Source organism: Elgaria multicarinata, chromosome 11 (genome assembly GCF_023053635.1).
Source record: "Elgaria multicarinata webbii isolate HBS135686 ecotype San Diego chromosome 11, rElgMul1.1.pri, whole genome shotgun sequence".
NCBI lineage: Eukaryota > Metazoa > Chordata > Lepidosauria > Squamata > Anguidae > Elgaria > Elgaria multicarinata.
In genome coordinates, this window is record NC_086181.1 from 34756802 (window position 1) to 34783740 (window position 26939).

At 47.5% G+C, this 26939-nt stretch overlaps 1 protein-coding gene across 1 annotated transcript in view; it reads left to right on the forward strand.

Annotated features, from left to right (window-relative positions):
• The first annotated feature begins 790 nt into the window (after window positions 1–790).
• The window catches only part of STX1B (syntaxin 1B), a 60931-nt gene continuing 34782 nt past the window's right edge, over window positions 791–26939 (forward strand). The window contains exon 1 of the mRNA XM_063138438.1: window positions 791–1098. Within this exon, the coding sequence (XP_062994508.1) occupies window positions 1069–1098 (30 nt within the window). The 5' untranslated portion in view covers window positions 791–1068. The remainder of the gene's footprint in view (window positions 1099–26939) is intronic.

Here is a 26939-nt window from a genome sequence, read left to right on the forward strand (position 1 = left end):
ATAGTAAAGGGAGAAAAACAACCCAGAGTTTAGTAGCACAGCTTTGTGTTTAAGCACTCGCCTGGTCGCCAGAGGCGACCAGGAATTGCGTGCAGGGGGATCAGCAGGCTAGTAAAACGTTCTGCAGGCTATTTATTTTTATAGGCTTATTTACAAGGCTGCTGTAACACCTGAAAGACGGACACATTTAATACAGCATGAGCTAGCCTTCCTTCACCAACTGGGTGGTCCTAGTCACTGCAGGGGATATGGGGAATTGTAGTTGGGAGGGCACCCAGTTGGGGAAGGCTGGCATAAACTTCCGTGGACTGAAGTCCACATCTTCAGCTGCAGATGAACACTCTGGGCCTCATTAAAGGGGAAATAATAATTTCTTTGTGTTTTTAATATTTATATAGAATAACCCCCCCTTTTTTTTTCATGGCGGGGGACCAAGTGGTCTCACACTCCGGTTTCTGCTTGGGTGCTTCGCTTCTGTAGCCCTGGGGCCTCAGCTGCTCCCAACCCATCCTTCTCTCCCCACTGAAAACTCCGACTGCATTACGCAATCTTGAGTGAGCTGCCCAAGAGGCCGCCGTTACTCCAGGAGAACTAATGCCCAGTCCTGGCCGTGCCAACTTCTGCATGTGGCTCCCGACACCATAGGAAGCAACCCTTGCCTCTGATTTCCCCCTTCTCTGTGGCAGACTACAACTCCCATGGCCCCTTGGGTGGGTGGGGGCGCAGCGAGCATGCCCAGCCTCTGGGTTCTGCTTCCCCCTCCCCTCCCCTCCCCTCCCCTCCTCCCTCTCCTGCATCCTCCCACCCTGCTCTGCTGCATCAGCACCAGCCTCTTTCCATCCTTTGAGCATCTTTCTCCTCCCAGCTTGGCTGAGCAGGGAAGCTCAGTTTATCCATTACTGCAATTGCCAGTAACCTCCCTCTTCCCCCCCCTTCCACGCCAGCCTTCTCCTCCACCACCCCAAAGAAGAGGGGGGGTCCTCGCCAGCCACCGTGCCTGTCTGCTGTGCCAGAGGGAAGGTGGGGGAGAAAGCCCACTGAGAACTCGCAACCTCACGAGGAAGCGCAATGAAGGATCGCACCCAGGAGTTGAGAAGTGTAAGATGCAATTTCTTTCCCCCCCTTTCTCTACCTCGATTTAATGCTAATCTCTCATCTTCTCCCCCCGCCCCACGCCACAGAAGAGATGGAGGTGGTGGTGGGTTGTTAGCAGTATCTTCCCAAGGTGTTTCTTATATTCCCTCCCCATTGCATAAAAATAACCCTTTTATCTAGTCATCACTAGTAGCCATTTGGTGGTAAGGGAAACGCGATTTGTCTAAATTCTGATGTGGGGGATGGTCAAATAAGGCAGGGGGACAGGAAGGGGCTTCGGCTGCGGGATCAATGGGGTCTGTAGATAAGGATGTCTCGGATTTCCAAGATGGGGGAGGGTAGCAACTGGCTTGGGGAAGGGGCTGCTGCTGCTCCCTGGGTAGCCGAGGAAAGGCAGCTGGTTGCATTTCCAGAAGGGTGGAATCTCTCCAGAGATGAGTGTTATATATCCATGCAACTGAGTGTGTGTGTCGTGGGGGGGGGGGGAGCGGGCCTTTCTAGGGCCCCCAGAGCATGGGAGGGGGCAGCAGGTGCGGTGGTGGGAATTTGGGGGATAGAGATTTTAAGGCAGATTTGATTTTTGAGGAGTAAAGAGAGCCGAAATCTCTCATTCCAAATCCAGCCAATGTCCGCCTGTAGAAATGTGTGTCTTTGGCGTGGGGGTGGGGGGTGGGTGGACGGGCGACAGCTAATTTTTATAGGTCATCCGCTCCCTCCCCTCCCCAAGGAGGAGGAGGAGGGGGGGGCGGCGGTGGTGTAGGAGAGAAAGGAAAAACCCGTAAAGCGTCAAATCTTTCAGGAAGTGTGTGAGCTGGGGGCGAAGGAGGAGGAACTTTCATCCGCTTGTTGGGAGAAGGGTTGATAAATCCTCCCCCTCCCCTCCCCTCCCCCCTCCTTTTTGGGGATGGCAGAAGGTTGAGTCCAATTGGATGTGATAGATTCTGACTCCAGGGGGAGAGGCTTTGGGGACAGAGAAAGGCGGTGTGTGTGTGTCTGGGTGTGTGTTGGTGTTTAATATCCCAGTGTGATAATGTCGTTTTCCGATTAAAATGCAGCGATCGCTCATTGATATGTTACAGAGAGGTCTAAGGGGAAGCCATTGAAATAATTTCCAGGAAACCCCCCCCCCCACCTTTTATAAGATAGCACCTTCCTTCTACCCGGGTTCCAGAATGCCTCCTTCCATCACCCTTTTCTTGCTTTGCTGAGATAGGATGTGACTCTCATTTCCATTTAAGCCTGGAGACACACAGCAAGTCTTTGGCTTTAGTCTCTCTCTCTCTCTCTCTCTCTCTCTCTCTCTCTCTCTCTCTCTCTCTCTCTCCTCTCCCCCCCCCCCGCCACACACACACACACTTCCACCTCCAGTCTGCCCTCCCCAAGGGAATGGAGTCATTCATATAAAATGTTTGAAGTCAGTTCCTAAAGCAGGAGAAATGGGGGAAAGGAGAGCGGCTCCTTGTGATCATGGCAGGGAAAGTGGGGTGACCGGACGGGAAGACTCCACTTTCTCAGAGCCATCTCATTTCTTGTAGATCTCAAGTTGTTTGTGAGCTGGGGTGGGTGAGTGGGGTGGGAATAAAACAAGACTTCTTTACGATTATTGCCAAATCGACAACAACAGCAAAATGAAAATCACATCAAACTCACAACCACTCCCCCCCCCCGCTCCCCATATGAGATATTTCGCACAGCCTCTGCGGTTCCGTATTCTCTTCAGTTTCAACTTGTGTATGTGTTTTCCATGCAGTTTCGGTGCCTTTTGCGTGAATGTGAAGAAATCCCGGCTTTGTAGCGTGCGTGCGTGTTTGTGAGATTGGGGGGCGGGGGGGGGGGAGAGAAGACAGTATTCACTGTGTATGTTTGGGTGTAAGGGAAAGAATTTGTTTTGCATCTTCGTTTCTCTGTGTTTCTTCAACATTGACTCTTCTCCAATAGAATAAACATATTTTTTGTTGGGGTGGGAGTTAGGGTGGTGGTGTAGAAACGGTTTGGCTTTTTGGTGTTTGTGTTAATGTCACTCTCCAGGGACTGAGAAAGAAAAGGGGGGGAACCCAATCACCCTGCAAAACAATTTAATTGCAACTCTAGTGAAATAATTCGGTGACCTTTCCCAGCGTTGGAATAATCTCCCCCCTCCCCCATTTACTCTCTCTTTCCCCCCCCCATTGAGTTTGTGCTTTTTCTCTTCTGAGGGGAGGAGAGAAAGAGAGAGAGAGAGAGAGAGAGTTAATAATCACCATTCCATATGCTTCCATCTGCAGAGACAACAGCATTGAGCTATCCCTCCCCAGTTTCTTTTTTTAAATGTTTGGGAGGGGAGGAGGGGATTTAGGGCAGATGCAGTGACAATAAAGGAATCCTGGTGTGAGATATATATATATATCAATCTCAATGCAGCTCCTCCCCTTTTCCTCCTGTCTCCCTCCCTCCCCTTTTATTCTGCATGGATCAGAAGCAGACAGAAAATTGTTGATCTGCATGCGGACTCCAATTCTGGGAATATCTTTAGCGAACGCTTATATGGGGTGATGGTGGTGTGCTCTAGTTCAGATCTGCCGAAGGCAGATCAAATAAATAAATACCTTATCTCTCCACCCCCATATATATATATATATCTATATATATATATATATCTTTTCATTGCCAGCAGGCAGAGAATGGGCTTCAACATCCCTGCCTATCCCCCTGGCCAGGCAAGAGAAAATGGCATTTGCTTTATCGTTGGTGCATTGTGCGCTGAGGGGGGGTTATGATGGAGGAGACGGTTTTGCTGCAGGAGCCAAAGGCTTGTGTGTGTGTCTCTCTTTCTTCTCCCTCCCTTGCCCCCCCTTTACCAAACCTCTCCTCCATGTAGATAGTGTGTGTTGGTAGCTGAATGCAGCAGAAGAGAAGGCTTGCACCAACACATGCAGAAAGCAATGTGGGGAGAGGAACATCTATAAAAGCATGTGTGTTGGCAGGAGGGAGGGGGCTGCTAGCACCAAATGTGATGGCAGTCAGTCTGATTTGGGGGGGCAGGAACCCCTGCACCCCCTTAGGCAGCCTGTGTGCGTGAGTTTTCAACATCCTGCGGTCTCCAGCCAGGCTGCTAAACCGATAGAAGTAGAGGAGAAAATTCCTTTGCAAATCTGGTGCACCAGAGGGGGTAGAGGGTGGGGAACGCTTCCCCTCGCTTGCAAGCCCAGTTTTGTTTATCTCTGCTTTGCCATTGCAGCCCACCCAGGCTCCGGTAAGGGAGCAAAGTCACAGCAAAGCGCGATCAAACAGATAAATCTAAATCGGCATTCAGTTTCTCCCTTCCCTACACCACTGCAGCCAATAAAAGCCAAGAGAGATTTGTTTGTTTATTTGTTTGTTAAAAAAAGGGGGAGGGAAGAGGCAGGGGAAAGGGGATAGTGGACTTCTGGAAAAAATGCTCAAGTTCAGGCTTTGGAGAGTCGCCGAGGAAAGGGAGTTCCACAGTTGTGGGGCAGGCAGCCACAGGTCCATTGCGAGGGCTGGTCGGCAGTGGGGTGGATTGTGATGAATGAGGACCGATAGTAGCTTTGGGGAAGGAACGGGCTGCTTCCCCCTCTGCGAAAGGAGAGAGCTTCTCTGCATTTGGTTGCCCAGACACCACATGTCGCTCCTTAGATTCTGTCTCTTTACTCTGGAGCTCATCCAGAGGGCTGGCCGTGCGCATTAAATGGATGCAGCCGGGGGAGAATGAGAGAGAGAGGCTTAGAGATTGAAATGTGAGGAGGGAGGCTGAGGTGGGAGAGAATCTCAGGTGGCAGGTGGAGTCACAGGTAAGCTGAGATTTTGTTGAAGGTCTTGAGGAGGGACGTGAAGGAGGAGAGGGATGGGAGGCTGTTCCGGAGCAGAGCAGGAGGCTCAGGGACGAGACAAGGGCCTTACTGGGGGCCGGGGGTGGGAGGTACAGTACTGAGAAAAAAATGTGAAGGGGCATAAGGAGAAAGACTGGCCAAGGAAGTAGAGTAAATCTGAATGGCTGATTTATTTTTCTTGTATTCGATTAACACATACCCCCCTCCTTTTATTTACGAATCGTAAATGCAAAGCGGCTGGCAATTAAAGAAGAATGACCAAAAGCAACCCCAGATTACAAAATACAGAAATAAAATAGTAAACGGTGATCATAAAAGTTTCAAATTCCAATTCAACAAAGAGTCCTAGTAACAAGAGCAACAATCCATACACGGCGGCATCGTAGAGTCAGGCTAGGCAATGGCTCTTGGATAGAGGTTTTTGCCTGGGGCCTGCAAGTAGTCAAGGTGTCAGATCTCTCTGGGGAGGGCATTCTGTTAAGTTGGCACCACTACCGAAAAGGCCCTGCTCCTGAGAGATGCTCCCATGAGCGTCATCTGACAATGCAAGGCCTCGGATGTTGAATGCGAGCACATATGGAAGAAGGCGGCGGGCCTTAAGATATTCAGGCCTCAAGTCATTTAAGGGTTTAAAGGTCAAAACCAACAGAAACTAACAGTGCTGATCAAATATTTATTTATTTTTATTTATTTAAGTATTTTTATGCCGCCATTCAGCCAAAAAAGGCTCTCACGGCGGCTTACAAAAGTATTTCTTGACAGTATGAGTACTATATATTCCCCTCAGCCAGCTCCGTCCAATAATCTATCAATGACATTTTGCACTATTTGAAGTTTCTTTCCTCCTCTTTTTTTTTGAAGGAAGCCTCATATAGAGTGGGATAAAGTAGTCTAGCTGGAGGTTACTGGGACACGAATAGCTGTAGCAAGGTCCAAGTTAGCCAGGAAGGGTTGTCGTTGGCACTCTAGTGGAATCTGGTGAAAAGCCCTGCTAGTCAGTACTGCCCCTGCTCTCAGAATTAAGCTCTGGTCTTTGGACACATATTGCAGATTTCTGCTCTCTAGGGTAATCTCCCTAAGCTATTAAAATAAGGACTAGCATCTTGAAGGATCCAGAGGTGCGCTACAGAGAGCAGGAATGGATCAGCACGGAATAAATCGTTGGGGTGGGGGGGAATTGCAGACCTTTCCATAATGGGTTCAGTAGATTATTTTGTATATTTGGCTTTTAAAAACAACAAAGGAGTATTGTAAGCAAGGAGGCTCCTATGTGACAGGCTCTGTGTGTGTGTGTGTGTGTCTGTGTGTGTGTGTGAGAGAGAGAGAGAGAGAGGGAGAGAGTTCATGGGGAGGGATGATTGCACTCTCTCTCTCTCTCTCTTTCCTGCACCCCCAAACCTAAGTCCCAAAGCTAGCGATTCAAATAAATCCTAACCGTGTGCAATCTTTCCTGGGAAGCAGGGAAGGTGAAGAATTTCGTTCGGCCCGTATTTTGAAGCGAACCGGCATTCGCATTTCTCGAACTAACGTGTGGATGGGATTACGCCCTTCTCCAAATGTTGCGATATAGTCCTTGGCTTTAAAAAAAAAAATTGTTTTAGGAGGAAATGCGGTTTAAAGTGAAAATGCATACAAAACAGTGTACTTCTGGGGAATATGTGTCCGGTTCAAATGCAGTTTTTTGTGCAGCTAAAAAAAATAAATCCGGTCAGAACGGACTTATGATTGAACACTTGTGAACTGGGCTAGAGGAATAGACTGATCTGTCCATGCCTCCTAGGGAGTAAGCCCCATTCAGCTCAATAAGACTTTTCAATAAACTTGCTTAGCATTCCATTGTAAAGGGCATCTCTCTAATATAAACTGAAACCTGGGCCAGATCCACACTTCGTGTCATAGCAGTACGATCCCATCACGGTGACGCCATATCCCTCTTGCGCCCTCTTAGCACACACAATGACATATTTTGGATAGTACGGCATAAAAAAGCAGGAAATGATGCTAGAAAAGCAGTATACGGAATGCGTAATGTGCAGTTATCAGTGCACTTCAATACCGATAAAAAGTACTAGTATAGATTTAGCCTAGACTAGCAGAAGATTGGGAGGTGCTGTTTTTTAAGGGGGCTACAGAGCGTTCTTCCCAAAACTACAATTCTCAGAGTTATTTTGAGGGAGGGGAATGAGGGACCCATGACGTTCCTCCTGATTTCTAAACCATGTATGAGCTTTAAGGAAAGGAACACTTGTTAATCTGTGGAATTCATTGCCAGAGGATAGAAGATATAAATGGTGGGAGGAAAGAATAAGTTGCCTTGTGTTCTTTAGGGCTGGAGGAGGAAAGGGGAAGAGGGCTGGGTGGGTGGGGGGAGTTCTCGTATCGGGATCTAGTTATGGAAACTGAGAAGAGGAAGACTTGACAAGGAAGGATGGATGGAGACGACACCTTATGTTCTTCCAAGGAGAGCTCTTACGTCAGAGACAGTTGAGTGGGCTGGAAGGGGCCATTTTGGGGAAGGAAGCTGCATCTTCTGCTCTCGAAGCCCTTTGCCCTAACCCCAGATCGGCAGAAAGTTACTTGTGCTAACTCAGTTGTGAGTTATTATCTCTTCCCTGTTCTAGGCCTGAGCCCAGGCAGGTTCTGAGGCTAACCCTCCTGGTGAGGTCTACCTCTAAGTAAATCCTGGTCAACATCCATCCCTCAATCCCAACTCATGTCTTTTACTAGGTACTTGTCCAAACACTGGGGGATTTATGGCATATGGTTAGTCTGAGACTCTTAACAACTCTCCGCTCACAAAGTGTTCTTTCCTAACCACCTCAAGTCAATTTGTACTTACCACAGGTGGCCACTAGTCCAATGGCTGTTACAAGCCTGATCCAATGCTATGAGATACCATCCATCCATCGAGTCAATAGGTTGGTTCAGACATAAAACTTTAGACCATAGTTTAGCATTATACAAATGGTGCTAGGCGAGCCTTTAGCTTAAGCACTCACTGCTCCTCTTCTGGCACAGCTGTGAGGAGGGGTTCAGAACCCTTCACTTGCATTTTAGATTATCCACAGCTTGCCATGTTGTCCTAACCCAGACAAACCGTGGTTAATCTAACTACGGTTTGAGAAGTTGGCTTGTTTTTGTTTTTTGTTTTTTTTAAAAACGTAGTTAAAATGAACCACAGTTTAAGATTTGGAAGTAACACTAAACTGTGGTTAAACTCCCTTTCCCTATCTCTTCATGGTTGTGCATGAGCCTGAGACCCACTGCGGCTTTTTCTTGTAATGCTAAAATATGGTTTGGCATTACATCTGATTATTATTATTATTATTATTATTATTTATTTATTTATTTATTTATATAGCACCATCAATGTACATGGTGCTGATCCTTCCCAATATCTATATATCCAACTGTTCTTTATTTCATTGGTCTTCAAGTGGTGGGCCATGACTGGACCTCAGATGGGCCACACCTGGTCCATCACCATCATTCTCTTTCTATTATTTTTTTAAGAAACAAAAAAGAGAAAGAGAGGGGAAGGGCAGAGAGGGAGAAAGTGAGAATCAGAGATAGAGGAAGAAAGGCCAATGAGGGAGAAGGAAAACTACTGCCTGGCCCATAGGATATAACATTAAAAGTGGGTCTCAAGTTAATTGTTGCGGGAGGCCCTGGTTCTGACAAGGTTGATGTCTTCCACTGTATCTTACCTATCGATCCCTCCTGCTGTTGTTGTTGCTACTCAGTGTTTGGTTAATACCAGAAATAGTGCTTGGTGCAGAGCAGGGTTGGACAAACTCCTGTATTTATAGCAGACATTCTTCAGATCGTGGTCTTTGTGTGTGTGTGGAAGGAGAAGAGTAGAGAAAGTGATTTTGCCACTCCCATTGAACTGCTCGCATAGCTATCACAAACATTAAAATCTGGGATCTCTCAGTTTCTTGGAATGAAGGAGCTGCAATAGCTCAGTGAAGGAGAGCACAGGCCTTCCACAAAGAAGGTCCCAGATTCAGATCCTGGCACTTTCAATTCAAAGGATGCGAGGGAGACTGGAGCAGGCAGGGATCATCAGAGCCTGCTTCAGTTGGAAAAACACCCCCCCACACACACACACAGGGCTAATATCTTCACCTTGTGGGGAAGAAGGAGCTGTTGGTTTGCCCCTCCATTGGGAGATGAGAGGACGGAGCAGGGCCTTCCCACCAGCCTAAACAGTCTCCTTAATTTATTTTTATTTTCTCCCTCTTCCCTCCCCATCCACTTTTCCTTGTGTGTCATGTCTTTTTTAAAAAAATGTAAGCCTGAGGGTAGGGACTGTCTTCTTTATTGATACATTGTAAGCTGCTCCGAGAGCCTTTTGGCTGAGGTGCAGGATAAAAATACTCTAAATAAATAAATAAATAAAGGATCTTGAATAGCAGGGCTTGGACTGAGAGCGGACATCTTTGGGTAGGAAGACAATAGCCTGACTTGGTTTAGGGTTCAACATTTATTTATTTATTTATTTATTTATTTATTTATTTATTTATTTATTTTTGCATTTATATCCAGCCTTTTTTACTCCAAGGAACCCAAGGCGGCGAACATAATCCTCCTCCTCCTCCATTTTATCCTCAAAAGAACAACCCTGCGAGGTGGGTTGGGCTGAGAGTCTGTGACTGGCCCAAAGTCACCCAGTGGGTTTCCATGGCTGAATGGGGACTAGAACCCGGATCTCCCGACTCCCAGTCCAACACTTTAACCACTACACCATACTGGTTCTCATGGGAATGTTCCTCCCCCACCCATCCATTTCATTTCTATCCCACCTTTTGCCCATGAGGGAATTTTGGGGGTATTGTCAGTGTCATCCAGCCATTGACCCAACCCAGACCTACTTAACTTCAGTCAGGTTGCTGCATCATGCACTTTCAGACCATGCCCACTTGAAATGCTTGGCAAATATTTGACCATACCATGATGAAATTTGGGTAGTGCGACCAGGGAGCTGACTAAACTTGCTTAGAATTGGTGTGTGTGTGTGTGTGGATTTGGCCCGTGGGCTACCATTTGGCCAGCGGAGGCTGGTGGCTCCTATTTTAGTGGAACAGTAAATCCACTCTGGGTTTCAGTCAAAACCAATCAGAACTCTAAAGGAGCTATCCCAAGTGCTGAACCCAATCCCTCGGATAGCTCCTTTAGAGTTCTGACTGGTTCTCACTGAAACCCAGAGTGGATTCACTGCCCCACCGAAAATGGAGCCACCGAGCCTCCATTGCATTTGGCCATCCCTGTTGGAGACGTGACATAACTCCTACCCAGAAGGTTTATAACTAGAGCTGCATACAACAATCTGAGCGACCAAGTGCACCCGCACCCGAGCCATGGTCCGCAGCGAGAGGTGCCTTGAGTTTTGATGCGGATGGGCACACATTGGCCCATTTCACATTGCTGATTGTGCGTCTGCTGGTCATGAGGAGGGTCACCAACCCATGTACGCTGCTGGAGCTCTTCTCTTAGGCCCCTGGAAATCCTTCTCGGCCCCATCCTCCCTTCAGGTCCCTGGGCTCCTGCCCTTTATCACCGTTATAGTTGGTGACAGCCCTTAAGGACTGGAAACATGTTTTTGTTTCTCTAATGAAAGCTGATTTTTCCTGAATTCTGCGTCCAGTACCAAATTTCATGGTAGCCTGTTGCAGCTGCAAATGAAGGATACACATACAACCCTGCTTCTGTTCTACAAAGCACAGAAACAGGTTGTGTGTGTGTGATCCTTATATTGATCACCTCACATATTCCATTCTATCCCTCTCCGCATTTTTCCTCCCTCCTTCCTTCCCTTTCCGGCCTGTTTGCGAACAGGTGTAGTTGCCGTTTATACACGTACATAGATTTTTCTAGAAGTTGTCGCGTCCTTCGTTAGCAAACCCCCTGGATCCTCTCCATACATCCCCAAAGATCCTAGATCGGGCAGCCGGCTCAGATTGTCACGAGGTTCGCTAGAACAACACGAGACATGAAAAATCGTCCTGGCTTTGTTCTGCCTACTTGGCTTTAATTTCTCAGCCAGCAAGGCCTCCTTCGGCCATATCTGCAAGCATTTCCAGGAGGGGGTAGAATTTTAATCAGAGCTCTGCATGTGCTTATCAGGGTTACCTGGAAACAGTTATAAAAGAGGATGCTCAGGTGGTTGGACATCTTCTTTCCAGACTTCTGGATAACGTCTGAAGCCATCAGTGGAACATAGGAAGCTGCCTAATCTTGAGTCAGCCCTTTGATCTATATAGCCCAGTATTGTCGACACTGACTGGCAGCGGTTCTCATGGTTTCAGGAAGGAGTTTTTCCTGCCCTATCTGGAAAGGCCCAGGATCGAACCTGTGACCTTCTACTACTGAGCTACGGCCCTTCCCAAGTGCCTGCAGATTTTCTGATCATGCAGAAACGACGAAGAGTCTTGTGGTAACTTAAACACCCACCTTCCCCAACCTAGTGCCCTCCAGCCGTCTTGTACAACTCCCATTCTGGCTGGAGAATTCTGGGAGTTGTAGTCCAACACATCTGGAGAGGAAGGTTGTTAAAAATTAATGATACTGTGCTAAATGCATGAAGTCTTTAAGGTGGCACAAGACTCCGTCGTTTCTGCTGCAGCAGAGTGACACGGCTAAATCTGCAGCGTGATGCAAAACGTTGCTTCTTAAAATCCTTTCTTGTCCTTTGTCAAATCAAGCTTCTAGGCCTCAGGGGAACAGCTTACAAACCACTCCAGTCCCCCCTGCCTTCCCATTCTGTGTCAACCATTCCCGCTCCCTCCCCAAACACTTAAGTGACTCAAAACCCCAAATCGTGGCGGCTTGGCAAATTAATGCAAATATCATGCACTGCGATGCTATCACTGCTGAGTCCATCGGCTCTGCTAGCCTTACTGGGCCACGTCGTGCTGCAGGGTCTTTCCAGGCTGAGGAAGGAGGAGCTGCCAGATCTCAGGGAAACCATTTGCCTGGAGCAAAGGGGGAATAGCTAATTATAGCCCTGAGCAGTGCCGGCTCCAGGTTCCTCAGGGCCTTTGGTCAAGACCTCAATGGGTCCACCTCCCTCAGCGGGTCTCCCTTCTCATTGCCATGGTCCTCAGCTGTTCTTCCTCCTCCTCCTCATTGCCACTGCTTGCTCATTTGACAGCCAGGGGGGGTCATCGGGCAGGGCATCTGGTGCTCCTCCTTCTGACCACCTGGGCCAGAGCAAGAGGCAGATGAACAAGCAGGTTGCAATGCTGAAGAGGAGGAGCACCTCCAGGGGGCTCTTGTCCGTGAACCCCCTGCTGGGGTGTGGGCCCTTCGCATGTACCTGATCATGCCGACTGTTGACACCAGCCTTAGTTGTCGTTTTTATCGATTCAATTTGTATCCAACCCTGCTTCCAAGAAGCTCAGGGCAGCATGGGTGATGCGCCCCTGACTTTTCTATTTTGTCCTCGCGCTAATTCTTCAAGGTGGGTTAGGCTGAGAAGAAATGGTGAGCTTAGGGTCGTCCGGTGAGCATCAGGCCTGAGCCAAGATCTCTCCTGGTCCACGTCCAACGCTCCATCCGCCACACTGTCTCTTGACAGCAGTCGAAAAGAAGCTTCCTTCTAGATCTGAGATTGTCCTGGAGAAGCTTCCAAGACGTTGCTCTTGAGGAACCGCCACATGGCAAGCATGAATTTGGGATTCAGCCTCCTTTGAACCTGAGCATCCAAATGATATGCAGGTGGTTTTATAGCACTTAAGGTTTCAGAAGCAGGGTCGAAAGGGCACATTATATCATGGGGGTGGAAATGGGATGGATGGATTTGAATCAAAGCAATCTGAATCCCATAATGGTTGATTTAAATCAAATTTACCACTGATAGTTCTTCACATATTTCTTCAACAAATGGTGCAAATCGGATCACTAAAACATGTTAATTTACAACTCGGTACAGCATTTTACAACATTGAGGGGGGTATACTTTGCGTAATTATTTTTAGATGCAGTTTTATTAATTTAGGAAATAGTGCGGAATGCTCCTTGCCTGTGTCAAGCTGCAGGTGCATTATGAATGGTGAGAAATAAACCACACACACACACACACGTACACAATAGTCCAGTTTCTTTCTAGCCCGCTCCACTGCTCCCTTCTACTCTGCCTCCGACCACGGTTTCCTGCGTTGTCTCTCTGTCTTAAGTAACTCCTGTGCCTTGTTGGCCCAACTCCATCAACACAACACAAGACAACACAACAATAATCCCATCCAGCCCCAGCTGGTGTCTTTGCGCGTGTGATTTTAGTCAGAGAGGCAGAAACTGAAAGCCCAGCACTTTCAGAAAGCAAGAGCCGGTAGGGAGCTTGGACAGAGCTATTTCCATGAGATGAAAAACTGAAACTAATGCCCTTGTTTGGTTGGTAGGTAAACCTCATTTTTATCAGACTCTAATGCAATCCTCTGCAGGTTTAGACCCAAAAATGTCTTACATGCTGGCTGGGGAAAGCTGGAAGTTGTAGGATGAGTTGTTTTCTGTCTAAACATGAAAAGGGGTTACGCCTGAATTGTGTGGTTTAGCATGTTTATATAAGAACATAAGAAGAGCCGTGCTGGATCAGACCAAAAGCCTATCTAGTCAAGGACTCTGTTCACGCAGTGGCCCAAAAGCTGACTGTGGGAAACTCACGCTTAGGGCATGAGTTCAATGTCACCCTCTCATTCATGTTCTTCAGCAACTGGTATACAGAGGCATAACGCCTCCGATTCTAGAGTTAACATATAGATCGCATATAGCCATCAGGACTAGTAGCCCTTGATAGCCTTTTTCTCCATGAATTTGTCTCACACCCTTTCAAAGCCATCCAGATCTTCTGGTAGCAAACTCCATAGTTTAACTATGCGCTGTGTGAAGAAGTCCTTCCTTTCTCAGACCTGAATCTCCCACTAATCAACTACATGAGATGACCCCGTTGGGTTCTAGTATTTGGAGAGAGGGAGGAAAATGTCTCTCTCTCCACTTTCACCACACCAGGCACAACTTTGTGCACCTCTATCGTGTCTCCCTTTACTCTCAGCTAAACAGTCCCAAATGTAGTAACCTTTCTTCATGGGGCTGCTGCTCCAGCCCCTTCATCATTTTAGCTGTCCTTTTCTGCAACTTTCCCGAGTCTACCATACCCCTTTTTAGGTATGATGTTTGTAAGTTAATTGTAACTACATTTAAAGAGAGAGGGAGAGAGAAATTTAGTGTTTTATTGGTGATTCTAAAATAATTCACATTTTAAAAATCTGGTTTGTTAAAAAAAAGAAAAAAGACCATTGATTTTAATCCACCCTTTGTGGAAACCAGTGTAGTGTGTGATGCTCCCGCACCAACTCTGTAATGTAGGAGCTCGCCCCTGCCCCCCCCCCCCGATTACATGAGAGCAGGTCTCTATTATGGTTTCTTCCCAAGCCAGCGTCTCATACTAACATGAGGAGCCACGCCGTGGATGCTTCCTACTTGGCCTGGGGTTTCTGATGCTTCCAGAGCATTGTGGGAAGGAGACATGAAGTCATAGCGCCCACACCGCTCAAGTAGCGTCACCAAAGGATGTCAGAAGCCAGAAGGGTGGATCACCTGAGCAGGGTTTTCTCAGGTGGAGTGGGGGGGGGGGGAGTTGCAGGGCTTCCATGGCCCGGGTGGAACTCTTGCCTAGCGGAATAAATTATGCAAAATAAGCACGCTTGCATAATTTATGCAGGTTACACAATCCGGCATTTGTCTCGGCGGAGAATTTTGGCTGGGAATAGGTCCAGCCCTGCATATACTCTTGCCCGTGCCATTAGTTCTTTTTTTGCCTTCCTCTTCTCCTCTGTCTCTCCTCCGATATAACCCAATCCATCACCTCCCTTTTCGTGTGTATGCCTTTAACATGGCATCTGTCCATCCATCAACGAAATTGGCAGCTCCGAATACTTAAAAGAAAAGGCACTGTCCGCACCCATACATTCCCCCCCCCCCTCCAAGTTCCCGCAGATGAGACTGGATAAGCCTGTGCAAAGACTGCTTTTATGCCTTTTTATGGTTTATGTGCCTTTGGGGCGTATGCTGCAGTATTTCCTCCGGAGCCTGTCTCTTCAGCTATGAAGTGAAATGCCTTCTTCTTCTTCTTCTTCTTCTTCTTCTTTTTCTTCCCCCATTAAAAATGAAAGTTTTTTTTTTTTAATTTAAGCTTTGGTTATGTTATCGTGAAGGAAGTTGCGAAAACAAGACATCGTCCTTGTGGCATTTTAAATATAATTGCTTTTCTCTCCTCCGCCCCCAGCCCACTCTCGTGCGCCTGCACAAAACAGACGCAGCCCCCTTCGACATGGTTTTGAGAGAAGAAGGAGGAAATAAGAATACAAATGAAGCAATTTTGTTCAAGGAGGGGAGGGAAATGAAAGAGGAAAGGAAAAGGGATCTGTCGTTTTGTGTGTTTGTTTGTTTCTCCCCCGAAATGCTAAAGAAAAAGAGCATGCATTTCCTTGCCAAGATCTTTTTATTAAATAGGATGAAGTTCCCGCGTTGCCAATTGCATTGGCCTTTCTAACCAAGTTTCTGCAAGCAACTATATGATGCGGGAAGGCTTTTCCTGGATTGTGGCGGGAGAGTGCATGTTTGAACGCTCCCACATCTCATAATTCTCCCTGCACGCAGAAAGCTAGTCTGTAAGGGAGAAAGGATCAGCCTAACCTTCTCCCTGACACACTATTTTTCCGCATTCAGGGACTACCACAATACACGGGAGTCGATTCAGACACGACACCTGGTGCCTGAAGTCACACAATCATAGAATCATAGAACAGCAGAGTTGGAAGGGGCCTACAAGGCCATCGAGTCCAACCCCCTGCTCAATGCAGGAATCCACCCTAAAGCATCCCTCCAGATGTGCTCCAGATGTGTTGGGCTGCATCTCCAAGAATCCACCCTAAAGCAATCCAAGAAAAGCTTTACTATTTCATCCTGTTGCATGAATAAATTAGCCTCAAGTCTATATGAAGGACGGCGAAATGGGACCTGCAACAAAAACATACGCGGAGTGTTCCTGTTCAGGGTTCTAGTCAACTAGTCATGCTCTCTTATGGATACTCTAATCCATCCCCCCTCCCTCTCCCCAGTTTTCTGGGTCTCCCCTCAACAGACACTCAGCATTTTATGGCTTCTGAGTGTTGTTGCTCTTTTAGGGCTTTTCCCCCTAAAGGGTTCTGTGTGTGTGTGGGGGGGGTACTTTGGGGTCTCACTGAGCATGCTGATACCTGCTTCATGTTTCTCAGTGGCTCCATTTGGGATACAGTCCTGTCAGCAAACACCGGCTGATTTTGCTATTAGAAGGAATAATTAGCTGCTGGGCACAGGCCTCTGTCTTGAGAATATTTTTTGGACATATTATATATTGATTTAATGATGGGAGTAGTTTAAATGACCCACCAAGCCCACTATTGTGGTTCTAAGATTTTTCACTATTTTGGTTTCCTTTCACCTCATCCTTTATTTATTTATTTGTTTGTTTGTGACCCTCCAGAGCAGCCTTCCTCAACCTGGGGCGCTCCAGATGTGTCGGACTGCATCTCCCAGAATGCCCCAGCCAGCTGGCTGGGGCATTCTGGGAGTTGTAGTCCGACACATCTGGAGCGCCCCAGGTTGAGGAAGGCTGCTCCAGAGCATGCTTTTTGGTCTCAAAGAGCTCTCACAGTGGTACGCAAACATACTTTAAATGAAAAGTATGAATCTATTTTAAAACAGTTACAGAATATATATATATATATATATATATATATATATATATATATATATCACAAACACGCACACACACACACACACACACACACACGGCGCTATTAAAAGAAAAGAAACAAACACACCACATTAGAACAATTTCTAGCACCAGCACCACGTTAACATGCCCCCAAGGCCTTCAGAAATAACCATGTTGTCATGGTTTGTTGCTTGCTGAAAGGCGAGCAGCAATGGAGTGAGTGGACCTCCCTTGGGAGGGAATTCCACATTCTGCCACCATGACCGGAAAGGCCCTGTCTCATGCATGCGCTGAGGGAAGGGGAACATGGAGCAGGGCCACAGACATTCACTTGAGCACATGGCTACGGTGCAGGTGGGACGAGCCGTTCATTCAGGTGTCCTGGTTCCAGTTTGTTACGGCTCTAACACTCAAAGGCTGCATGTGAATTAGACCTAGAAGTGAATTAGTAACCAATGCAGATGGGATCATATGGGATTGCTGTCGTTCCCTGCCTCGATCCAATCGGAGAGGAGGGTAAGAATTATTATTATTATTATTATTATTATTATTATTATTATACGCTCTATGCAGCAAGCCCCAGTTTGAAGAACGGCTACTGCATTTTGGACGAATTGAAGCTTCCAAACATGTTTCAAAAGCAACCCCATGTAGAGCACTTTACAGTCGCCTTTACATGAAAAAAGCCCTTGGGGAATGAATGAATGAATGAATGAATGAATGAATGAATGAATGAATATTGATCTATTTTGAAAGTTGCAACAAATAGTTAGGGTCTGTATTCTAGAAGGATACTGGGTCTGCAATCCTATAGACCAGGGATAGCGTACCTCTGGCTTGTGGCCCAAATTTGGCCCACCAAACTGGCCCATCCAGCCTGTGGGACTGAAGCCAAAGCCCCCCTCCCTGTATAGTAGCAGAGAGCAAAATCATCACTGTCAGCAATTCCCCACCCCTGCTGTAGATACCTGCCTAGACGTAAGACCCATGGAACTGCGTGGGGCCTGTTTCTGAGTGGACACGAATAAAATTAAACCATTAATTATAAAATAGGTCAATAATTGCACAGCCAAACAGAGATCGGTTTAAGACTGTTCAGTAAAAAGATTTCGTCTTCTGTCTTCCCCAGTAACACGTTTGAAATTTCAGAAATCCAAACTGTGTTACCGAGGATGACAGACGCTGAAACATGTAACCGAAGAGTCTTAAATCTATCTCTGCTTGGCCATTTAGTTATCCACATATATTACATAACCCTTTCCTCTATAAAAGTTAAGAAAATATGAGCATGGAGACACCTTTGCAAATAAGAATACAAAAATTATTCTCATGCTGACGTCAGCCATTTCTGGCACATCACTGGAGAGAAAGGGCAGGCAACAGGTTCCCTTCTGTTCCAATTTTTAGAAACTTCCCCCTGCATTTTCCAGGAGGGTGAAATTCTTAGCACAGACGAGCAGGTCGGGGCTGGGCAGAAGGTCGATCTGGATTCCCTAGCAGATCTCTCGATGATTTATTTATTTATTTTATTATTATTATTTTTATTGCACTTATATACCGCTCCCATAGCCGGGGCTCTCTGGGCGGTTTACAGGAATTCTAAAATTAAGATTAAAAACGAGTATACAAAATTTTAAATTCTAAAACACAGAACATACACACAAAAAGCATTAAAAACCGTTAAAAAACTAAACATGTGGGTGATTAAGATGTGCCACCATATGCCTGGGCAAAGAGGAAAGTCTTAACCTGGCACTGGGAAGATAGCAGCGTTGGTGCCAGGCGAGCCTCGTCAGGGAGATAATTCCACAGTCTGGGGGCCACCACCGAAAAGGCCCTGTCCCTCGTTGCCTCTCTCGGAGTAGGCACCCGGAGGAGGACCTTAGATGTTGAACGTAGTGACCGGGTATATTCACATCGGGAGAGGCGTTCCATCAGGTATTGTGGTCCCAAGCCGTGTAAGGCTTTATAGGTCAAAGGCAGCACCTTGAATTGGGCTCGGAAATGTACACGCAGCCAGTGCAAGCAGACCAGAGCAGGTGTTATATGGTCGAACCTTCTGGTTCCCAAAATCAATCTGGCCCCTGCAGATTTGAGGTAGATAGGCAAGGTTTTCTGACTCTCAGTTTTCTAACAATAGCAACAATAAAATCACTCCCACCCTAAATTGTACTGCCGCAATGAAGGAAACTTGGTGTAACTGGGAGTGGATTTTGTGTGGATAGGACTGTGAGCACAGTTCAGTTCTGCTACATAAGAAGAGCCAAGCTGGATCAGGCCAAGGGTTCATCTAGTTCAGCATTGTGTTCACACATTGGACAACCAGCAGTCAACCAGGAACCCATAAGTAATACACGGTGCAACAGCACCCTCCCATCCATGTTCCCCAGCAACTGGTGTATAAGGGCTTACAGCCTCTGATACTGGAGATAGCACACAGCCATCAGGACGAGTAGCCATTGATAGCCTCCTCATCCAGGAATTTTTCCAACCCCCTTTTAAAGCCATCCAAATTGGTGGCCATCACCACATCTTGTGGTAGTGAATTCCATAATTCAACTATGTGCTGTGTGAAGAAGTCCTTCTTTTTATTTGTCTTGACTCTCCCACCAATCAGCTTCATGGGATGACCCCGTTGGGTTCTAGTATTATGGGAGAGGGAGAAAAATGCCTCCCCATCCTACCTTGAGAACAAATGCCTGGATCTAGACCTTTAATTCCAAGTGGATGTCTTTTGCATCAAACTCAGGTGCATCAACCTCAGGAGTCTTACCGATTCTGGCACAAGCCCAAAGTCAGCCCAACAGTTTCGATGTTGCAAGTGATTCCACTGGAGCTTGAGGGACTGTGTGGGGTCGTCCTAAGCAGACATTTTAGCGCTGGTGGCAGAAAACCCAACTCCCCAACCCCAGTTGACATGGGGCACCATCAGGGACTGTATGGGCACTTCTCCCTTCTAGTCATATATTGGAGCAGGTCCTGGGCATCAGGAAGAACTCCAGATGTTTTGGACTTCAACTCCCAGCATTCCTGACCATTGGCCATACTGGCCAGGGCTTCTGGGAGTGGAAGTCCAAAACATCTAGGAGATCTACCTTCTGCTCACCCTTGTTTCAGAGCATATGTGATTTTCTTTTTTTAGAAGCAAATCTATATCTGGTTGTTCTTATTTTAAATAACAACACCAAACTTGAAATCACCCCAAGGGCATAATCCACTGAACGTGGAGCTACACAAAAACAGGGGTGGTGGTAGAGGATTTCTTCATGGATCCTGCCTGCCTGGGGCCAGCTCTTTTACTCTGTGGCCTCTTCGTGGCATCCCATATACACCACCTGTGGTGATCATTTCAATCTGAGATCGGGGGGGCTTCGAATGCCTTTTGGGATTAAGGTGCCCAAAATAAGTGTGCGGTTCGTGTGTTTGGGCGGTGGTGGCAGAAACTTATTTTTGTCTGAAGAGAGAACACGTCCGGAGGTGTATCTGCACAAATGTGCAATGCTTGGGAAAAGCTGGCTAGAGGAGCCCACGCACGGGGGTGCGTGTTGGTGGGGAAACGCATCGCCTGCTCTCTGGGTAAGAGAGCTGTAGAGGCAGATAGATTTTTATATAACCATGATAGCTCTGCCACTGTTATGTGCTCAGAACAATAGAGCTAGCCAGAGAGGCAGCATTATATAAAACCCCCTCCTGTCTGTCGGTCTCTATTGCCTTGTGTACTTAAAGATCTTTACGGAAAGCCCCATTTCTAATCTGACCCGTTTCTAAAGATACAGAGAGATGGGGTTACCTAAAGTAATGAGCTGCCGTGACCTGTGCGCTCGCTTTTCTGAAAATCTTTGCCGCTGCCCCCAAAAGACTTTGAAGTGGCGGCCTCGAACCAGAGGCAATTTTGCCCCGTTGAACGTATGACAAGGCCTAGATTATGGGCCCATCCAGGCCAGCATTGTCAGGGGGAAGCGGCTCTCCGGGTTGCAGGCAGAAGGTCTTTCTAATTGGAGGTGACAGAGATTGAACCTGGGGTCTGCTGCGTAAAAAGCGCGTGCGCTACGCCGAGTTACGGCCCCGTCGTGAAACCCTAGCAGTACCAAAAGGATATGATTTGAGCCTGGTTCTTGTCCGTCTCGCGGCCCCGGAAGCAAAGGGTGGATGCCAAGGACCACGAAGAATATTCAAGCGAGGAGTGCGTATGCGGAGTGCACTTCTCCACTCCCAGATGAGTAACCACAGCTCCCCATTGCACCTCTGGGATTTGGGAACGCAGCTTCTAGGTCAACCTTGAGCAATGGAATGACTTAAAAAAAAAATAGGCATAGTATATTAAGGCACCCCCATCGGGTTTTCTATGTATTGTTTAAGTATATCTGAGGTCTGTGTGCCACCCAGCAGCTGTTAACTCTGCAATGCATGGCAGAAATAAGGGGAATGTACTGAAATGAAGAAGCAGCAACACCTGTTATAACACAGTACCTACTTAGCTACTGTTATGCTAAAAGCACATCTCTGCTGCCAAATGCATAATGGTTTTAGGCCACGTTGACTGTCGTGGCTCTCCTCACCCCACAAGAGTCCTGGGAATTGTAATTTAGTGAGGGTGCCGAGATCCCTATTAGAACTCCCTAGCACCTCCTCATAGAACAAGGTTCCCTGGGGAGAGGCAGTGACTAGTAAACCCGTTTCTCTAGATATGCCGGAGCTACATTGACGTGAGAGGGTTACGGAGTTGATTCATGTACAGCCAAGCCAGGGGGAAGCAACCCGGTGTCCTGTAGACCCTGAGCATTGGCCAAGTGGGCTGGGCCTGAAGGGAGAGGCATCCGGGTAAGGCTGGTGGCTCTCAATTCGGTGGGGCTGTAAATCCATTCCGGGTGTCAATCAAAACCAACCGGAACTCTAAAAAGAGCTATCCAAGGTACCGAACCTGTTTTGGGACTAGGGTTCGGCACCTTGGATGGCTCCTTTAGAGTTCTAGCTGGTTTCTGACTGAAACCCAGAATGGATTCACAGCCCCACTGAAATCGGAGCCACCAGCCTCCACTGGTTGTACCCCAAAACATCTGCAGGGCACCAGGTTGCCTGTCCCCTGCACTAAGCAAAAGGCATTTGAAATCCAGTTCATTTCATGTGCAACTTTTTCTTCCTTGCATGAGACGTTCCAGCCAGTCTCTGGCGCCTGCTTGCTTGAATGCTGTTCCCTTGTGAACCATCCAGTGGTGGCTTGAGTTGGCCGCCAGCTTGACGTTTGTGGCGACTGCTGAGAGGCCTTCTTGCATGTGTGAACCTGCCCTATCCTATCTGTCGTGTCAGTACTGCCAACCTTGACCTCCAGGGCTCAGCTCCCTGATCAATGGGGTCCCAGTCCCAATCACCTTTCATCGGCATGTCCAGTTTCGGGTTAAACACAGCGGCCATTTTGGTCATGACCAGTAATAGATGAACAGGGTAAAACCAAGAAAGTCTCTTGTTGCACCTTAAAGACTGGCACTTGTATCATAACACAAGCTTCCACAAACTAGATAGGGCTGCTAACCCCAAGCCGGTGCCCTCCAGATGCGTTGACTACAACTCCCATGATTCCCAGCCAACATGACATCTGGGACAAGGTATTGTCTTTAGAGATGCCAGGTGTGGGGGAACTCATATCTCTGTGACGATCCTGCCACCCTTGTGGCAAACAGGAAGTGAGGCCCGTGTGTCCCTCTTATAAAACTTTTATGGCTCTATAGTCAACTCACACCATCATTTCCTTGTACGTGGCAAAGAGGCAACGCAAAGTTATTTCTTTCAGGGGTTTTTGTATCTTGGCTGGCCCAGGGGCGGAGCCCAGTTGGAAAGCTACCTCTTAACCTTTAAAACACACACGCATCTGGGGGTGGGCAGGGGAATGGCCTTGGCCCCTTGTCTTTTGAGGCAAGTAAAAGTCCATTAGCCAGGCTAGCGGTGTCTTCCTGGCAATCCTACAGGCAGCGTGAGCTTATTGGTAATAACCTGCTCCATTGTAATATTTGTGATCAGCTTTGTGAGCGTGCTTGAATCTTTGCTTCCCCTTTCCCCCAGACTTCTTTAGGTGGTAACACCTTCAATTCCCCGCCCCCAGGAATTCACCTGTTTGGGCTAACTAGGGCGACCATATGAAAAGGAGGACAGGACTCCTGTATCTTTAACAGTTGTATTGAAAGGGGAATTTCAGCAGCACCTGGTGAAATTCCCTCTTCATCACAACAGTGAACCGCCCAGAGAGCTTCGGCTATTGGGCGGTATAAAAATGTAATAAATAAATAAACAGTTAAACCTGCAGGAGCTATACCAGAATGACTAGGAACAAAAGAGGACAGGCTACTGCAACTTTACCTGTTGTGATGGAGAGGGAATTTCACCAGGTGCTGCATGCATACAAAAGCTGCTGAAGTTCCCCTTTCAGTACAACTGTTAAGGATACAGGAGCCCTGTCCTCCTTTTCATATGGTCAACCTAGCCATTGGCCACATCACCCATACAAGTGCTTAACCAACAAATAACAATGTTGTGCATGGGGGTGGCAATGCAGAGTTCAGAGCCAGGGCTCAGCCTCTAAAACATATGTATTCAGAGTGGTAATGCATGGCTTATGGTGACACTGGCTGATGGACTATTGGTTACTTATTTTGATATGCCTCATTGCAGGGGCTCAGAACCTCAGTCCTGGGGGCCAAATCTGGCCCTCCTGGGGTGCCAGTTTGGCCTTTTGGGGGTTTCCCAGAATGCACCCCCTTCCTCTCCATTGAGAGTTTGCTGTTTTCCCGGGTGGGTTTTTTTTTTTTTTGCAGTCCCCCGCCCTGTTTTAAGTGTTGAAATGCATGTCCTAAGGCTATGTTACTGGCACTAAGAGCTTTCAGCTAAAATGTGCTGGTAGTTGGGGTATTTTGGCCCAAAAGATGATCAAAAATGGTACTCAGCCCTTGGCCTGAAAGAGGCTGTGCCCTCCTGCCCTATTGTTTTGAGCTTCCACTTTGCTGAGTGGTGGAATGTCCAGAGCAGCAAAACATCTGGAGCAGCGCAAGTGGGCCAGCTGCGAACTTCCAGATGATTTGGCCTACAATTCCCATTGGCCCCAGCCAACATAGCCAATGTTGAGAGAAAATGGGAGTTGAAGACTAAAACATCTGGAGCAGCCTTCCTCAACCTGGGGCGCTCCAGATGTGTTGGACTACAACTCCCAGAATGCCCCAGCCAGCTCTGGCTGGGGCATTCTGGGAGTTGTAGTCCAACACATCTGGAGCGCCCCAGGTTGAGGAAGGCTGATCTGGAGAGTCACAACCTGCTCACCCCTGCTTTTCAGTGTCTGTCTCCTGGCTTACTTCAAATGTACAAGTTGATCTGGTATTATAAGTTGTTTTTACGCTTTTCATGGTTTTAATTTTTGTGAACTGCCCGAGAGCTTCGGCTATTGGGCGGTATAAAAACGTAATAAATAAATGAATGAATAAGGATGCAGAAGCAAGCGCACAGGCAGGTAGGTTCGCAACAAGACCTTCATCAAAGGTTCCCCCACCTACCCCCGAGACAAAATTGACTCCTTCTCCAGTCACCTTTTAGCAACATTGTCTTGCAACTCCAGATTCAAACTGCCCTTCTGATCCAAATTGTGATCAGCCCGTATCCAGGCAGATGGGTGTGAGTCATATTCCAATATGGCTTTTTTAAACAGCACAATGGCCCATCAGTGACCACTATACGTGACTAAGCCTCACCCAGCCCAGGGAGGTGTGCAGATGACACTGCCTGGTATTGAGTCATCTGGACCACGGCTGTCTACTTCTGACTGGTAATGGCTCCCCAAGGTCTCAGGCAAGGGGCCTTTCCCAGCCCTTACGATCCTTTTAATCAGAGAAATCAGGGATTGTATCTGGCACCTTTTACACGTAAAGCCTTGGCATGCCACTGAGCTGATGCCCGGAGTTTAGCTGCAATACGTTATTTTAGTATGTCACTAACTCTGCTCTGAGGATTGATCATACTGATTCCTTTATGGAGACGGGCAGGCGAGGGTCCAGGGCTCAGTGGTAGAGCACATGCAGGAGGTCCCAGGTTCGATCCCTGGTATCTCTAAGGTCCTCCTCCGGGTGCCTACTCCGAGAGAGGCTCGGAGTGTGGCAACGACGGATAGGGCCTTTTCAGTGGTGGCCCCCAGACTGTGGAATGATCTCCCTGATGAGGCTCGCCTGGCACCAGCACTGCTACATTTCCGGCGCCAGGTTAAGACTTTCCTCTTTACTCAGGCATATGGCGGCACATCCTAATTACCCACATGTTTAGTTTTTAATCGGTTTTTAATACTTTATGTGTGTATGTTCTGTGTTTTAGAGTTTAAAATTTTGTATACCCGTTTTAATCTTAATTTTAGAATGTCTGTAAACCGCCCAGAGAGCCCTGGCTATGGGAGCGGTATATAAGTGTAAAATAAATATCTCCAGAAACCCTGGGGAGCCGCTGCCAGTCAGTGTCGACAATACTGGCCTAGATGGACCTATGGTCTGACTCCGTATAAGGCAGCTTCCTAGGTTCCTGTGTTTATCCCTAGGGTACAGACTCTCTTTCAGCCCAGGGAGTGGGGGTGGGCAAATTCCACTCTTGGGAGCCACATTCCATTGGTGGGAAGACTTTACAGGCCCTCGTCTATACGACTTCAATAATGCTGCCCCCGGCGGCACGGGCCGGGGCGCAGCTGTGTTGACGCTCCTTCCCAGCGTCTACATGGGAAGGAGCGCAGTTGGAGGTTTCCAGGTGCCAGCGTGCCCCCCCCCCCCGGAACACGAGGCCGGTCCAGGGGCACCTGGGAGCATCCGCACCCCTTCCACTTTGGTTAGTGGGTTTTTTTTAAGGGGAAAAGGGGGCTGATGTTTTGGTTTTTGTTAGCTGTAAATGCGAAGGGTCGCATTTGGAGCTAACTGGGGGATGGAAACAAGGGGGGAGGAATGGGGTGCACCCTCCCTGGTGGGATTTCCAGCCCCCCTCCTTTAAATTTTATTTGTTTTTCCTTAACAAGGCTCCATAGAGCTATGGAGCCTTGCTCCAATCTAAAAAAGTCGGGGTAAGTCCCCAACTTCTTTAGTGAGGAGCTTTGGGGCTTTGCCCCTGGATTGCTTGAGAGTGGCGGCTGCATCATGTAGATCACCTGCTGCCACTCCGAAGCAATCCAGGGGCGAAGCGCCCATGTGGATGAGCCCCAAGACAGGGCCAGAACCCCAAACATGCCAGCATATTTTAGTCCACAGCTTTCACTGCCAGTCCTTATGAGAGGCATTTCAAACTTTTAAAATAGGAGGGGTGGGGGGGTCTTCACAAAAACTGGGAAACAACCAAAGGGTTAGAGGTTAGAGGCAAGGGAAAGGGGTCATGGCCATTTGGAGAACCCCGGCGGATCGGATTTGGACTCCGAGAGGGCTTGATTTGGCCCCCGGGCCGGAGGTCCTGCACCTTCTTTGATCCAGGTGTCACAAATCTGAATTTAAAATCTGATTCTCCCCCTCTCATTCTGCCCTCCTCTCCCCCTTTCATAGCTCTTTGCTCCCAAGACAACCTTGTATGGTGGGCTAAATTCGGCACCCGTCTGGAGAGGGGGAAGAGGCTTCTCCTGCTGAAAAGCGAAGCAGATGATGGGCAGATATATTTCAGAAAATCGGAACAGACTGTTTTTTCTAACAATGGCTGTTTCATAGAGAGATGCGCTTGTGCGTAGCTTACTCTGGAGAGCCATGTATAATAGCATTATCGCTAGGGCTTCCAGCTTAATCGGTTTAATTGGTAGATTAATCAACTCAGGCTTGAGTTGATTAAAACTGGCCCCCATCCGATTAATCAGCGATAGCAAATTTTAATTGCTCAGGCTGCGAGTTAAAGGCAGATTTTTTTAAAAAATCTTTTGGTATTGGGTCTATCATGTAGAAGGGAATGAAACAGCAAATGCAGAGAATGACCTTTCCGTCTTTATGGCAAGTTGTAGCTTTTGTTTTTTTTTTATTATGCTGGTAATAATATTAATTTTGAAGCGATCGGCTGTTTTGTTGAAATTCCTTTGACAAATTTATCCATTAAAAGGCCGATGATTAATCTGCTGTCGATTCCTTTTAACTGACTGTCAGCGCTAACTATACAGCTGTGATAACGCTTCTAGTTTGTGTGAAACTTAGGGAGAAAAGTGAACCATGTCACTAGTCCGGTCAAATATGTTTCTTGAATATTGCCACTGCCTTACACAAGGTGCCTTCTGGTGGTGAATT